This window comes from Mytilus edulis, chromosome 8, assembly GCF_963676685.1.
Source record: "Mytilus edulis chromosome 8, xbMytEdul2.2, whole genome shotgun sequence".
NCBI lineage: Eukaryota > Metazoa > Mollusca > Bivalvia > Mytilida > Mytilidae > Mytilus > Mytilus edulis.
In genome coordinates this window covers 19,253,405-19,268,544 of record NC_092351.1, presented here as the reverse complement: position 1 = coordinate 19,268,544, position 15,140 = coordinate 19,253,405, and the positions used below count along the sequence as shown (strand labels likewise).

Sequence of the window (15,140 nt, the reverse complement as noted above, 5' to 3'; positions counted from 1 at the left end):
GTTCACACCCGTATCCAAGGGGAGGGGGGGGGGGTCGGACGAACCCCCCTTGAAAACAAGTAAGCACTGTTAATGTCAACGTTCTGTTTGAATTGTGATTGTTAAATTGGAGTTCGTGGGTCCAAATAACCCCCTCTTGGAAATTCCTGGCTACGGGCCTGATGTTAATATTTATGCCAAGGTGATATGTTGGTAAATTGTATCCGAGTTTGGTATGATATACATGTAACTGTCTGAGTATTGTAAGCTGTCGATAGAATCAATCTGTAGAAAAATGGTGTAATATACAGTCATGATGGACTGACGATTTCACTTCAATTGGAATGAAGCTATACGACTTGCTCTCAGTCTGTGCTTTGATTATCCATATTAAGATAATTTATTTTTTTCTCTTATTATTTTCAGTGTCTTGGACATTTTTAACATTTTTAAAAGTAGTTGTGAAACACTAGTTTGTTACCATCAAAGTGGGTTAATTTATATTTATTAGTTTTATATGCAAATAAAATAAAGCACCAAAAAAATGCATTAAACGTCAACAACCAATTTTGTTATAACCCCCCCCCCCCCCAAAAAAAAAAAAAATAGTTAAAAAATAAACAGCAACGAATATTCCTGTAAAATAGAGCTATCATAAACTAAATTTACACGCCACTTCTGGTACTTCTAGGCAGTCTGTTTTATAATATCAAATGTTGTCACGTCCGAAAGTCCAAAAAGTTCTTAACTAAAATCATTAAAAAATTACCAACATTACTAACAAAATGACAGTCGTCGAAAAAAGACAAGTGATAGGATTTTATTTCCGTCCGTATCTAACAGTTTCTTGAATTATTTCCATCAGGTATTCGGATGACAAAGTGTTTGAAAGTTTTTAAATGTAACAAGTCTAGATCATGCAGAAAAAAACCTGCTACTGTTATAAGAACGTTCACGTGTTGATTGTTATCTATTATAGTTTGTCGCCTTTACTAAGGGACGACATCAAAAGTTCAATGAAGGATAAAAAAACTTAATTCAAATAGTTTTTTCACTGACCCCCCTACCCCCTATTAACTTAATTTGGGAAAAATTGATTGACCCATATGGATATATGTAAAAATCAATGTCGGATAACCAAATCTTGCAGCAGTTCAACCCCCCACCCCAAACTATTTGAATTAAGTTTTTTTTTATCTTACATTGATCTTTTGATGTCGTCCCTAACAGCTACGTGCATTCTTTATTAAAGCTATACTATTTTGAGAATCAGTTTCGATATATGAATAGATAAACAAATGAAAATACTAATATGTATGACTTATTACAAGAAATTGATACAAATGTAATGTAACACCATCTACTATTGTTTGACACTTTTTATTAAAAAAAAAAAAAAATACACAACACAACAAGAATGTGTCCCCAGTACACGAATGCCCCACTCGCACTATCATTTTCCATGTTCAGTGGACCGTGACATTGGGGTAAAAACTCTAATTTGGCATTAAAATTAGAAAGATCATATCATAGGGTACATGTGTACCAAGTTTGAAGTCGATTTGACTTCAACTTCATCAAAAACTACCTTGACCAAAAACTTTACCTGAAGCGGGACAGACGGACGGACGAACGGACGCACAGACCAGAAAACATAATGCCCCCTACTATCGTAGGTGGGGCATAAAAATAACTGACAGTATACAAATAGTAGTCCTTTGTCGTTTGTAAAATATACTATTTATTTGAACGAACATTACAAATAAAATAAAACAGAGGTTTCTGTGTCTTTCTCCTATTTTGTTCTTAATTAGTTCCATATTGTCTGACAATGTTAGAATATTTTTTTTTAAATTTGTAATTAAACAATAGCGTTGGCTCTCGTAGTGATATAACCTTTCGTGCGACGTTTATAAGCGTTAATAAAAATCAACATACTAATTTTAGTTTTAAAGTACCAGTCGTCTCAGCGACTCCTTTCACAAAAAAATCTTTGTTAAACGATAAAAATTGATCGGAATCCTCAAATGTTCATGGCTTATGAGTTATTTTAGTAGTAACATTTTTTTGTGAAAAGAGCCCTGCTGATACTTAAAAAAATTGAAACTACGTAAACACAGACAGCACGGAAGACTTTAAATCAACACACATAGTGACAGGCTATCTTGAAATTATATTTTTATTCTGTAAAATATGGCACAAAGTTTATATATCACCTTTTCATAAATAAAGAATATTATACACATTCTCAATAGGATAATACTATGAGCGGTGTTTTCAGGTCATACATGTTATTTATATACATATTGATTAGTGCAACTTGTTTTGTCAAATTTTACACTTTTGACAAGTCTGTAAGTCAGTCCGTCGATTATTTTTGTTTCCTGACGCTAACCGAAATACTACATATATTGGATTGAAACCTTACTTGGATATATGGTCACATACAATGATCGGTATCCTTATTGATGTTGAGGTCATGTTTTGATAAATGGACCCATATATACAGCAGGAATCACTTTATAAATGTAACGAGTAATTCCGATGATACAATTTTGTGGGCATGACATGTAAGCAATTGCTTTAAAGTACAACTTGAATTCAAACTGGAGTAATTGCGCAAAGATTTATCTTTTTTTGCCGTCTATGCGAGATGGAATTTACGGTAATAAAAATAACCCATTCGAGTCACATTTCTTTGTATCACATGTCTTATATATTAGATATATATATATATAGGCGATGTTCTTTTTCCCATCACGTCTAGCATAAATAAATAAAAAGTCTTATAACAGCGTTTGATAAGATGGACGACGATATCATAAAGTGCAAGACCATCACAACCGCAATACGTTCAAATCCAGTCACAAATGATATGACCCCTCTTGTTCAAACAGAAAAGTGTCAGTTAATACATATCATTTATATCACAGGTTACGCTTATCTACTGATATTGTCTTCGCAGACTTTACCTCATACATATCACAGGTTACGCTTATTAACTGATATTGTCTTCACAGACTTTACCTCATACATATCACAGGTTATACTTATTTACTGATATTGTCTTCACAGACTTTACCTCATATAATAAACCCAGTAGATAACATTAAAAACAACAAAAGCTAAAGGAAAAGCAATTCGAGCAATTTTGTCTATCTTTCTTGCGTTCTCCCTATCTTTGTCTATTTGATGTTGCTCAGTAACTTTTTCTGTTATCTAAAAGTAAAAATGTGTTAATTTTATAGTAAAGTTTATATTAAGACATTTCATTTATTACTTATTTGAAATCTTCAAACTTTCAGTTTAGTAGGAAAATAACTTTGTATGTTCTGTCATCTTGAATCTGCATACATTTCACACATAAGAAAATGTCTGTACCAAGTTAGGAATTTGACAGATTTTATCCGTTTATTTGATGTGTTTGAGCTTTTGATTTTGTTATTTGATAAGGGAATTTCCGATTTGAATTGACCTCGGAGTTCATTTTGTTTACTCTTGTGATTTTACTTCTTAATAATAGATTTGACAAGTTTAAAATATACTTTGTTCTTATGTTGTACTGTTATACCACTGTCCCAGGTTAGAGGGAGGGTTGGGATCCCGCTAACATGTTTAACCCCGCCACATTTTTTATGTATGTGCCTGTCCCAAGTCAGGAGCCTGTAATTCAGTGGTTGTCGTTTGTTTATGTGTTACATATATAGCTGACTATGCGGTATGGGCTTTGCTCACTGTTGAAGGCCGTACGGTGACCTATAGTTGTTACTTTCTGCATCATTTTAGTCTTTTGTGGATAGTTGTCTCATAGGCAATCATACCATATTTTCTTTTTTATATTTAATTTAGGATTCAGTATATATCCTCCCCATCTGTTGTAGCATCCAATGTTGAATATTAATCTCAATAATCATTTGTTTTAACTTTATGACACACATTAAACATGTTTTCACAGTAGATATTGACCACATCGGAATTGTAAATTGACCTTTTGATTTAAGTGTGTTATCAAATTGATTAACTCTTCAAAATGCGTAATTATATTGAAACTTACTTTGCCATTTTCAATATCCGCTAAACCATTTAATGAAATATTTGAATGGAGGCGCTCACGTTTCCGTCTTTGTTGCACACGCGCAATAACACAAACGTATGCATACTCCACCATTGCACCAAATACCAGGAACAGGCAAACGGAATTCCAAATGTCTATAGCCCTAATGTAAGAAACTTGTTGCGACATACCAACACTAAGATTACCATTCGTTGATATTGTCAAAACTGTCAATATTCCTAGAGAAACTCTTGCTGGTGCTGCGTCTATATTTAGCCAGAAAGATACCCATGACAAAACAACAATTAACATTGATGGTGCAAACACTTGTATGATATAAAAACCATATCGTCTTTTTAAAGGTAATGTCAAACCAATACACGTATAATTTCCTAAAACAGAAAAATTCGTTCATTATATGGTAGAAATACTATTTTGAACCATATATAAAAATTTTGCACATAACTTGTTCAAATATTCATTAGTTATGTTTTAAGGGAGCAATCAATTGATGGGTATGAGTGTGTTAAAGGAATAGAGAGTATTTTAACATTAATCTGGAGCGAAACCTTTTAGTTAATACTAGTATTTAAAGGGATTTATTAGTATGAAATTCAAAACAGTGTAGCTGTGGCCATTGATTGACACATTAAAATCATTCATTGACTGGGACAATTTAGGTGAACGTTTGTATGTAACGACTAATGCTCACTATGTACTTTTTAAAGACACTTAAACTATGGGGTCACCAAAGGTTCTCAACACCTAAATAAAGTAATTCGAAAAATTAATCAGAAATAACACGATATTTTGATTTATATCAATTATATAAATCAAAACACAAAGGTTATTCCTGATTAATTTTTCGAATTATTTATATTAAAGGCGTTAAGAAACCTTTGTTGACCCCACAGTTTAAATGTCTATCGTAGGTACGTCATGAACAGTGGTTGTTACAGACAAACGTTCACGTAAATTGTCCCAGTCAATGGATGATTTTGATGGGTCAATCAATGGCCACAGCTACACTGTTTTGAATTTCATACTATAGTAAACAGAACGATAGACAAACTTAAATGTGAATACCTACATGTACGTAGATACAGGAGCAAAATAAACTAGATTGAACTAAATAGCCGTAAAAATGTCTCCAACTCAGGTGTAATAAGTGAAATTTTGTATGTAATACAGTATTATGAATGTCCGGAAGCAAGCATATATGTTTGAATTCTACTTAATATGAGGATTTAATAGTCGAGACGCTCTTTGAGTTTCTTTTTTTTTAAATAAAGTTTGTTGTTGTGTGTTGTTTCATAAATGCATCTTTATTGTAATATGCTACAGTAACTGTTCAAAGTTAAAATAATAAAGAATGACTAAAAATCATAAAGAGATAGAAAAAAAAACACAAACTATATAAAATATATTCATAAAGATGATTACTTTCACAACTCTGACTTTTTCAAAATTATAAATTGTTGATTAATTTTGCTATCACAAGATAAAATATAACGAAAATTGATAAAAAAAATAATAAAGACAACAATACTATACCGCTGTTCGAAAGTCATAAATCGATTGAGAGAAAACAAATCAATGTTACAAACTAAAACCGAGGGAAATATATCAACTATAAGAGGAAAACTACGAAACAGCAGAAACACTGAAGTGCAATAAAAAACAAACGACAATGCAACACACAAAAAAACGAACTATAAAATAACAATTTGTAGTTTCCTGACTTGGTGCAGGACATTTTAAGAAAAAATGGTGGGTTAAACTTGCTTGCTGTGGCTAGCCAAACATCGCGTTTTTATGGCAATGTTAAAAATAACACTAAAATGATCCAAAATTATAAAAAGTTGTGCCAAATACTTTTTTTTATTAACAATACGGTTTCTTTTTTTTATAAGGATACGCATGTAAATATGATACACATCTCCATAATAAAAGAACGCTATCGCATGTTAGGATTGAACAGACCCAAGGAAATGTTTTCTATTTCTATTCACAAACATGGTGATGTTAATTACGCAAAAAAACTGCTTTCATCTTGTGCTAATAGCTTACAAGAAGGAATGTATTAGTATTATTCTAATTTTTTTAAAGGCAGTGCTTTAAGGCCTGACTTTCAAGTCATGAGGTTAATCTTTTCATACGCAATCTATGCAGGGGGTCTTTTGGCCAGAAAAAGATCCGGAAATGTTCGAATTTCTCCTCTTCTTTTTATGGTATGATATGGTTTATGTTTCTTTCATTTACATTGGGACTAAAGAAACGATCAGTGTGTATTGTTCGTTTTATAGAACTTGTTATTAATGTGTATTTTGCATTATAAGCAGTCAACCTGACTACAAACTATCATTATTTGTATTCCGTGTGGAAAGAGGTCGGGTCAATTTCGAGTGTTATCTGAGATCTAAAGATTTTTTAATTAGTTCAGACGTTGATATAACAATGAAAAGTCGACTGAACATGATTAATATTGCATCTTCTATAATTCAAAGCGGAATGCAGTTTATAAACGAGAAACCGTAAAGCGTTTTCAATTTCGGTATTAGTTATGTATGTTGTCTACGTATTATCCTGGTTCCCGGTACTACGTTCCGGGTATTAGCTATTTGATATATCTGATGTGTAACATTACGATCAGGTACCAGCCAATCTACGGGTGTATGTGTACATGATTTCCCGCCAAAATGACCGACTTACAGCTATGGAAAAATAGTCCATAAACGTTCCGTATAATGATATGCAAATTCATAATTAATCGTAACTTTTTTTTATCTTTATATAATAAATATATCAAAATGGATTCCACAAAATTGAAAATAGCATTATTTTACGAGGATTTCTAATATTTTTTTCACTTCCGGGCGCAGTAATACGTATGTTTTGAAGGAGCTCGAAGAAATTGACAAAGTGAATTGAGAAGGAAACGGATAGATATACGTCCTAGCTATCAGGTAAAACAATTTAAATGTACAGAAAAAACACATTTACTTCACACAAATAGTACAGGCTTAAGCATTTTATTGTCTTATACACGACTGTAGTCTAGTGTTTAAACGACGGCGGTGACCTACAAGGTACGGGTCATACTGGGTCAAGTCTAAATATGTAAACATATCCACGTGCTATTAGGTAGAAAGCATCGTAATGCAATATCTGCAATTTTTTCCTCCTTTATACATCGTTTAACCAGATATATTTCTCTTTCAAATACACTTAAACACGGGTTGTATGTACGTATCTTTTCTAGTGTTTTCTTGTCCTTTAATATTAAAGTTCATTTGTTGATGTTTAAATATTTTTGAACGACTGAACACAGGAGTGAATGAATGCAACAATGATATATACTGAAGACTTGGGCTGTACAATGATAGTGTACGTATATCATACTGATAATTATTCTAGCAGTAATTATGTTAATTTAGGATGTAATGACAGGAATTCATGAGCTATGCCTCAGGCTTTCTGAAAAAATATCAATGACAATGTAAACAGGAACAAAACATTGACACGAATGATGCTCTCTTCTATGTTATAGTTATTTAGGTATGTGTGTTGCACAAGTTTCAAAAAAACTTAAGTTATAAAACTTTTTTTCAGGGCACAAACCCACTTTAAAGAGACTTGTCTACTGCCATACCAATCCTATTTTCATGCACCATTTACAAGCAAGAGACTGAATGGTTTGCAAAATTAAAAATCAGGACGGTGTCCAATTAAACCAAAAGAACTAAACTGGATGAATATTGTAGGAGAAATCTAGAGGAAAGTGTTGATTTGTGAAATTGGGTTTCCTGAAAAGTCATTCATCCTAGCCTGCAGAAAGGAACTATAACTGTCCACCACCAACTGACGAGCTAATGTTGAGCTTCACATATGGAATTACTCAAATACCATCAATGTCTATGTTTTCAGCACAGATTTCACAAGTTATGACACAGCTGTGCTTTTTTTTTATACCTGTTAAAGAGTTGTATACTAAATTTTATTTTTTTTATCAATAAATATATCTTGTGTCATTTAAGAACTTGTATTTTGCCAAAAGATGCATACTAGTGAATGAAAGTGGTGCAGTTCATTTTGCTTTGGTATATAGAATTGAATTACAATTGTTCATGTTATTGGAATGCATATAAAAATAAGGAGATGTGGTACAATGTATATACATGATATTTAGTGTGTTTATCAAGCAAAAGTGAATAAGAAATAGGTATAAGCAGTTACAGGTACTACTGTACAATCTCAAACAATGAGAAAAACACATACCGTAAAGTGAATTTCATATTTACAAGTAAGTTTTGTTTTTGCGTTGAATAATTTTCTTCTATTGTTTTAATTGCAAATATGGGAAGTGGTTAAAATGCTAACGAGACAGCTGTTATGGCCACAGAGCCTTAATTGAAAACTTCTTTTTCATTCATACCGGTAGATTCTGCCTGGAGTTAGAAACATATCTGCCAACTTTTCAAAATGCACATGGGGGTTTTACGTGAAAGATGGTTCATATAGTCATACAAAACCTTCAAGGGCGCCTTCAAATGGAAGCAGGACAAGTCGCCCCACTGGCTAATCGCCCACTTTAAGAAAACCGCCACAAACTGATTTATCAAATCGCCCCACATGTGAAATTGGTTAAATCATGTTAAATATTACTCCTGCCAACCCGCCCTACTTATAAAAAAACGGTAATATTTAGATTAATATATATATATATAATTAAAAATAAAAACTCGCACCACTTTAATGAAAACTAATCTACACAGAATACAAACAAACTGAAAATTTATTTAATAACTATTATTGATATACTGAAATTATAATTCTAAAAAAAATGTATTGTTGAAGAATAACTAAGTTTTGAAGCTTAGTTATTTGCATAACAATTGAAAAGAAACCTGTTAATTGTATCATAAAGCAATATAAGGAATTTAACTTATATTCAACGGGATAACATCTTTTTCCATAAGTGGGGAGAGTGGCAAGACCTTTTCAGCTTTTGGTCTTCGGTGCTGTGCGGCTTTGTGCCTTTTTCACTTTCGATCTTTTATATCTGGGCGTTATGTATCCGGGTTTAGTTTTCTGTAATTAGTTAATACTTCAGTTTCTTTATGTATATCTCTTTCATATTCATTTGATAAAATTTACTGTTTGCAATAGCATGAATTGTTCTATATAATAAGAATGTTCTTATCCCGGGCATAAAAACAATGCCGTATTTGGCGAAACCTTTTCAACTTTTTATCTCCAGTGCTGTACAACTTTGTACTTTTTTCTCTTTCGATCTTTTATATCTGGGCGTCACTTGTAAGTCCTGTGTGGACAAGGCGCGTTTTTGGCGTATTGAATTTTAAACCTGATGCTTTTTGTTATCTATTAATCATGTTTTTCTTTGTCTAATATGTTCTCCTATTTATTTGTATTGTAGTCCTGTAATATGTTGTCATTTCAATGTTATATTTAACTTTGCCATTAAAGTGCGAGGTTTGGCATGCCACAAAACCAGGTTCAACCCACCACTTTTATTCCCTTTAAAAGTGTCCTGTACCAAGTCAGGAAGATGGCCATTGTTATATTATTGTTCGTTTCTGTGTGTGTTGCATTTTAACGTTGAGTCGTTTGTGTTTTCTCTTATTTTTGAGATATTGAGATCAGACGTGGCACGGTACTTGTCTATCCCTAATTCATGTATTTGGTTTTCATGTTATATTTGTTATTCTTGTGGTGTTTTGTCTGATGCTTGGTCCGTTTCTGTGTGTGTTACGTTTCGGTGTTATGTCGTTGTTCTCCTCTTATATTTAATGCGTTTCCCTCGATTTTAGTTTGTTACCCCGATTTTGTTTTTTGTCCCTGGATTTATGAGTTTTGAACAGCGGTATACTACTGTTGCCTTTATTTGGCATTACTAAATTCATCCTGGTTAATAATATATTTATCTAGATTTCACTGATTTCCATTAGGTGGGACCAGTTGGCAGGAGTAATATTAACGGAATTTAACTTATATACAACGGGATAACATCTTTTTACATGAGTGGGGCGAGTTGGCATTAGTAAATTCTTCCTGGTTAATATATTTATCTAGATATTATCGTTTTCTATAAGTTGGGGCAAGTTGGCAGGAGTAATATTAATGGATATAACACATTTCACAAGTGGGGCGATTTGGTTATCCAGGTTGGGGCAGTTTTTTTTTTAAAGTGGGGCGAGTTAGTGAAAAAGTGGGGCTATTTGCTAATGGGGCGATTTGTCATGGATTCCCTTCAAATATATTCTAATGTGGTTTTTGGCTTCTTCATGCATAAACAAGCTCATTGCCATTGTTGAATTGTTTTCTTTAAAATAGTCGACAAAATTGCTCTTACAAAATTTCCAGTTGGGAGCCTCGAGCTCGATGGGGGAAATACTCTGCAAATACTGACAGTTGGCAGGTATGGTCATCAAAAAAGTTGATGTGTTACTATGTACATTTACCATTATGTTACTTGATGTTCTTGCTATACACACAGTACCGAGACTAGTCAATCTTTGTGAACTTCTTTTTATGGGAGTCATAGAATATGCGTATACAATCAATAATTAAAAATAGTCTATTTATATTGAAAAGGAAAAGTTCTTATATGTCTAAAGAAGAGGGACACATAAGGGACAGTCAAACTCATAAATTTAAAGCAAACTGACAAGGCCATGGCCACAGAAAATATACTGTAAACAGTAGACTATAGATATAGGTGAACTAGGTACAAAAGAACTCTAAATCTTAAATTCTACAAACCACCTCTGTTCTATGGAAGATAATGATATAACTGGACTAGAAATACACACAACCTGTAATTAACTGCCTTTACAGCGCTTTCGCGCTTTGATTTATTTTCCATTAATTTGATGAAAACAAAGACTGCTTCTTAATTCTTCTTATTCATCTTGACATTTTTCATTCATTTTGCAAAACTTGATTTTAGATTTTGTTTCTTTGATTTTACAGCCATACAACTATTAATTTCTCAATGTCGATGAAAACCCTAGAGATGTTCTGTACATTTTTTTGTCGTTGGTATGCTGTTAAACGTGCTAAACTATTTATTACATAAAAACCATCAGTACTTAAGACGTGTTACATACCTGAAGGATACTCTCTGTCACACAGGTACGTTTCGGCAGCCCCAATTTCAAACTGACTATGAACAATGCCATCTTTAAAAGACATTCCAGGCTCATCCCATCTAAAGGAGACAGTCGCAGCAGTGAATCCATCTGGAAAGACGAACACAAATGTCAGGGTTAATATACCTAAAAATAACCTGTATAACCCTAATGTTATGGTACCAGTCGGTTAATATACCTAAAAATAACCTGTATAACCCTAATGTTATGGTACCAGTCGGTTAATATACCTAAAAATAACCTGTATAACCCTAATGTTATGGTACCAGTCGGTTAATATACCTAAAAATAACCTGTATAACCCTTTTGTTATGGTACCAGTACCACCTTAACAGTGTATTGAAATAACAAACACAGTACGGATGAAATTCCTATGCCATTTGTAGGGCTGTTGAAATCGATTAGTTTATGCTGTAGGAGGAGCTCTGACACATATTTATCAGTTTATGTTTCGGAAAAATAAAAATAAAAACATTGAGCAGATGCTCAGAAGTAATAACTTAGATTGAATAAGGTAGTAATATTGTTACTAAAGCGTAAGACGATTTCCTTTTGAAAAGCCCAGGACTAGCTATGACCATAACTTGTTAGAACTTACAGCTTTCCATCTCGTACACACACGATTGATCATCAAATGGAAAGTTATGTAACTGCATAAAACATGTAAATGTTCCAGTAACTCTGAAAGAAAAAGTAATCACTGTATAAAACAAGTAAATGTTCCAGTAACTCTGAAAGAAAAAGTAATCACTGCATAAAACAAGTAAATTTTCTAGTAACTCTGAAAGAAAAAAGTAATCACTGCATAAAACATGTAAATGTTCCATTAACTCTGAAAGGAAAAGTTTTCACTGCATAAAACATGTAAATGTTCCATTAACTCTGAAAGAAAAAGTAGATCACTGCATAAAACATGTAAATGTTCCATTAACTCTGAAAGAAAAAGTAGATCACTGCATAAAACATGTAAATGTTCCATTAACTCTGAAAGAAAAAGTATTCACTGCAAAACAAGTAAATGTTCCAGTAACTCTGAAAGAAAAAGTAGATCACTGCATAACACATGTAAATGTTCCATTAACTCTGAAAGAAAAGTAATCACTGCATAAAACATGTAAATGTTCCATTAACTCTGAAAGAAAAAGTAATCATTGCATAACACATGTAAATGTTCCATTAACTCTGAAAGAAAAAGTATTCACTGCATTAAACAAGTAAATGTTCCAATAACTCTGAAAGAAAAAATAATCATTGCATAAAACAAGTTAATGTTCCAATAACTCTAAAAGAAAAAGTATTCACTGCATAAAACAAGTTAATGTTCCAATAACTCTGAAAGAAAAAGTATTCACTGCATAAAACAAGTTAATGTTCCAATAACTCTGAAAGAAAAAGTATTCACTGCATAAAACAAGTTAATGTTCCAATAACTCTGAAAGAAAAAGTATTCACTGCATAAAACAAGTTAATGTTCCAGTAAGTCTGAAAGAAAAAGTATTCACTGCATAAAACAAGTTAATGTTCCAATAACTCTGAAAGAAAAAGTATTCACTGCATAAAACAAGTTAATGTTCCAATAACTCTGAAAGAAAAAGTATTCACTGCATAAAACAAGTTAATGTTCCAATAACTCTAAAAGAAAAAGTATTCACTGCATAAAACAAGTTAATGTTCCAATAACTCTGAAAGAAAAAGTATTCACTGCATAAAACAAGTTAATGTTCCAATAACTCTGAAAGAAAAAGTATTCACTGCATAAAACAAGTTAATGTTCCAATAACTCTGAAAGAAAAAGTATTCACTGCATAAAACAAGTAAATTTTCTAGTAACTCTGAAAGAAAAAGTATTCACTGCATAAAACAAGTTAATGTTCCAATAACTCTGAAAGAAAAAGTATTCACTGCATAAAACAAGTTAATGTTCCAATAACTCTGAAAGAAAAAGTAATCATTGCATAAAACAAGTAAATGTTCCAGTAACTTTGAAAGAAAAAGTAATTATCTTATTGTGTCTAAATTGTTATTCATTAGATGCTGTTGTTAAATCAGTAATAATTAAACAATGATTCAAACACATCTAATTTTAATATAACATGCCTATGTTTAAAATAAGTAAGTTGAATAACTTTCAAATTTATAAATTGAAATATATGACAGAGTGGTTTTAAATGTCGTACTTAATTTTTAGTACTCCTCACAAAACAATAGTTAATTGCATGAATAGTAAATAAACTCATCATGGATACGAGGCTTATAATTTTGTACTGGAAATGCGCGTTTTCTCTTTTAAAGACACCTCATTGACGCTCGAAAATATAAAGGTTTAAAAAATGGTAACACAAATTAAGAACAAACGTAAAGAAAATTAGAATCCCTCAACTCCGACTGATTTTACCAAATACAGCTAATGAAATCTTTTCCTGGGGGTAGAAATTAGTATTTCAAACAATTAAGTTTTGTAAACAGGTCATTAAATATCAATATAATCATATAAACGATAACCTATGTCAACACAGAAGTGCTTGTCTATCACTCTACTTGTATAATTGAAAAGGATATGGTGTATGGTGCATCGTTTTATATTGCAAAACAAACTTCCCAATGTTCAGTGGTTGTTGTTTGTTGATGTGGTTCTTAAGTGTTTCTCGTTCCTCGTTTTTTTTTAAATAGTTTAGACCGTTAGTTTTCTCGTTTGAATGGTTTTACACTGGTATTTTCAACGTTTTGGCCCTTTATAGCTTGCTGTTCGGTGTGAGCCAATGCTCCGTTCTGAAGATAGTACTTTGACCTATAATGGTTTACTTTTACAAAGTGGAATTTCGATGGAAAGTTGTCTCATTGACACTCCTACCAAATGTACTTATATCTATTCACACACATACACTTTTGCTGTTTTGTATTTTATAAGTTAATGAGGCTTCAATTAGGGTTAGAACAGCGGAACTCTATGACAGAAGTCATTCATGCTGAATCTTTCTATGCATACATTATTAAATATAAGCAGTGAATAACGTATTTACCTCGTGCTGTATGACACAAATCCATCTGGATATAAAAACATCATTTTATTGGGTAGTGTTACTTGATGAACTTTAGTATCCATATCTGTCATAAAAGATAAGTCTGGTACCCATATTTCCTTTTTTATTTCATTGTCCAGCTCTATTTTAGTTAAACCCTCCGGTGCCTCATACCTCAGTCTGGAATCAGTCCATTGTTGTCGGAGGTACATACTCATTGAATATTTCTACAAATATAGGAAAATTCATTTACATTTAAACTACCAGTAACAAGAGGTTAATCACTTAATTCATCGTGTTGTTAAGAGGAGGATATAATACTAAGAGTGCATTTCTTTCTAACCAAAATTTTGTAAACGTTGTGTGGCGTTTGTTGTTGTTTTCTAAACGCTACAACAGTAGAAACAAATACATCGTTTAATAAGTCTTTATTGACCCTGTTTGAACTTTCAATAATGCCTGATCATGTTATTGGTAAACAGACATTTTACAAACGTAGAAAAACATACATCGTTTGATCAGGTTGAAGTTAGAAACAAATGTAGCGTTGTACTAACAAAAGATGAAAGACAAACTGTAGACGCATCTTTAGCGAATGCATAGTTTGTCATAGTTGATGTAAACTTTGCAAACGTATGTTAGAAACGTATGATGTGCGCGCTTAGCCGTTTGGATCGATTGTGTTAGAAAGAAATGCACCCTTAGTATTGAATGCATAGTATTGGCAATGTTTGAACTCTGTAATATAGCAGTTGTTTTCAAATAGTTTGTTTCTATGTATGTTTGCGTTTGTTTTTGTTGCACTTCAGTGTTATTGTTGTTCCTTGTTTCTCTCTTATATTTGATGTATTGTCCTCAGGTTTAGTTTGTAACCCGGATTATATAATAATGATTGTCAATGATCCTAAATCGATT

At 32.4% G+C, this 15,140-nt stretch overlaps 1 protein-coding gene across 3 annotated transcripts in view; it reads right to left on the bottom strand.

Moving 5' to 3' along the window:
- Nucleotides 1-1,340: 1,340 nt before the first annotated feature.
- LOC139485007 (glycine receptor subunit alpha-2-like) overlaps nucleotides 1,341-15,140 on the bottom strand; it is a 100,599-nt gene continuing 86,799 nt past the window's right edge. For 2 of the 3 annotated variants that reach the window (XM_071269097.1, XM_071269096.1), the window contains exons 6-11: nucleotides 14,226-14,452; nucleotides 11,804-11,886; nucleotides 11,164-11,295; nucleotides 4,034-4,425; nucleotides 3,062-3,198; nucleotides 1,341-3,006 (exon numbers count right to left, since the gene is read on the bottom strand). In XM_071269097.1, the coding sequence (XP_071125198.1) occupies nucleotides 3,003-3,006; nucleotides 3,062-3,198; nucleotides 4,034-4,425; nucleotides 11,164-11,295; nucleotides 11,804-11,886; nucleotides 14,226-14,452 (975 nt within the window). In that variant the 3' untranslated portion in view covers nucleotides 1,341-3,002. Of the gene's footprint in view, nucleotides 3,199-4,033; nucleotides 4,426-11,163; nucleotides 11,296-11,803; nucleotides 11,887-14,225; nucleotides 14,453-15,140 lie in introns of all 3 variants that reach the window. The other variant, XM_071269095.1, reaches the window with a different exon arrangement.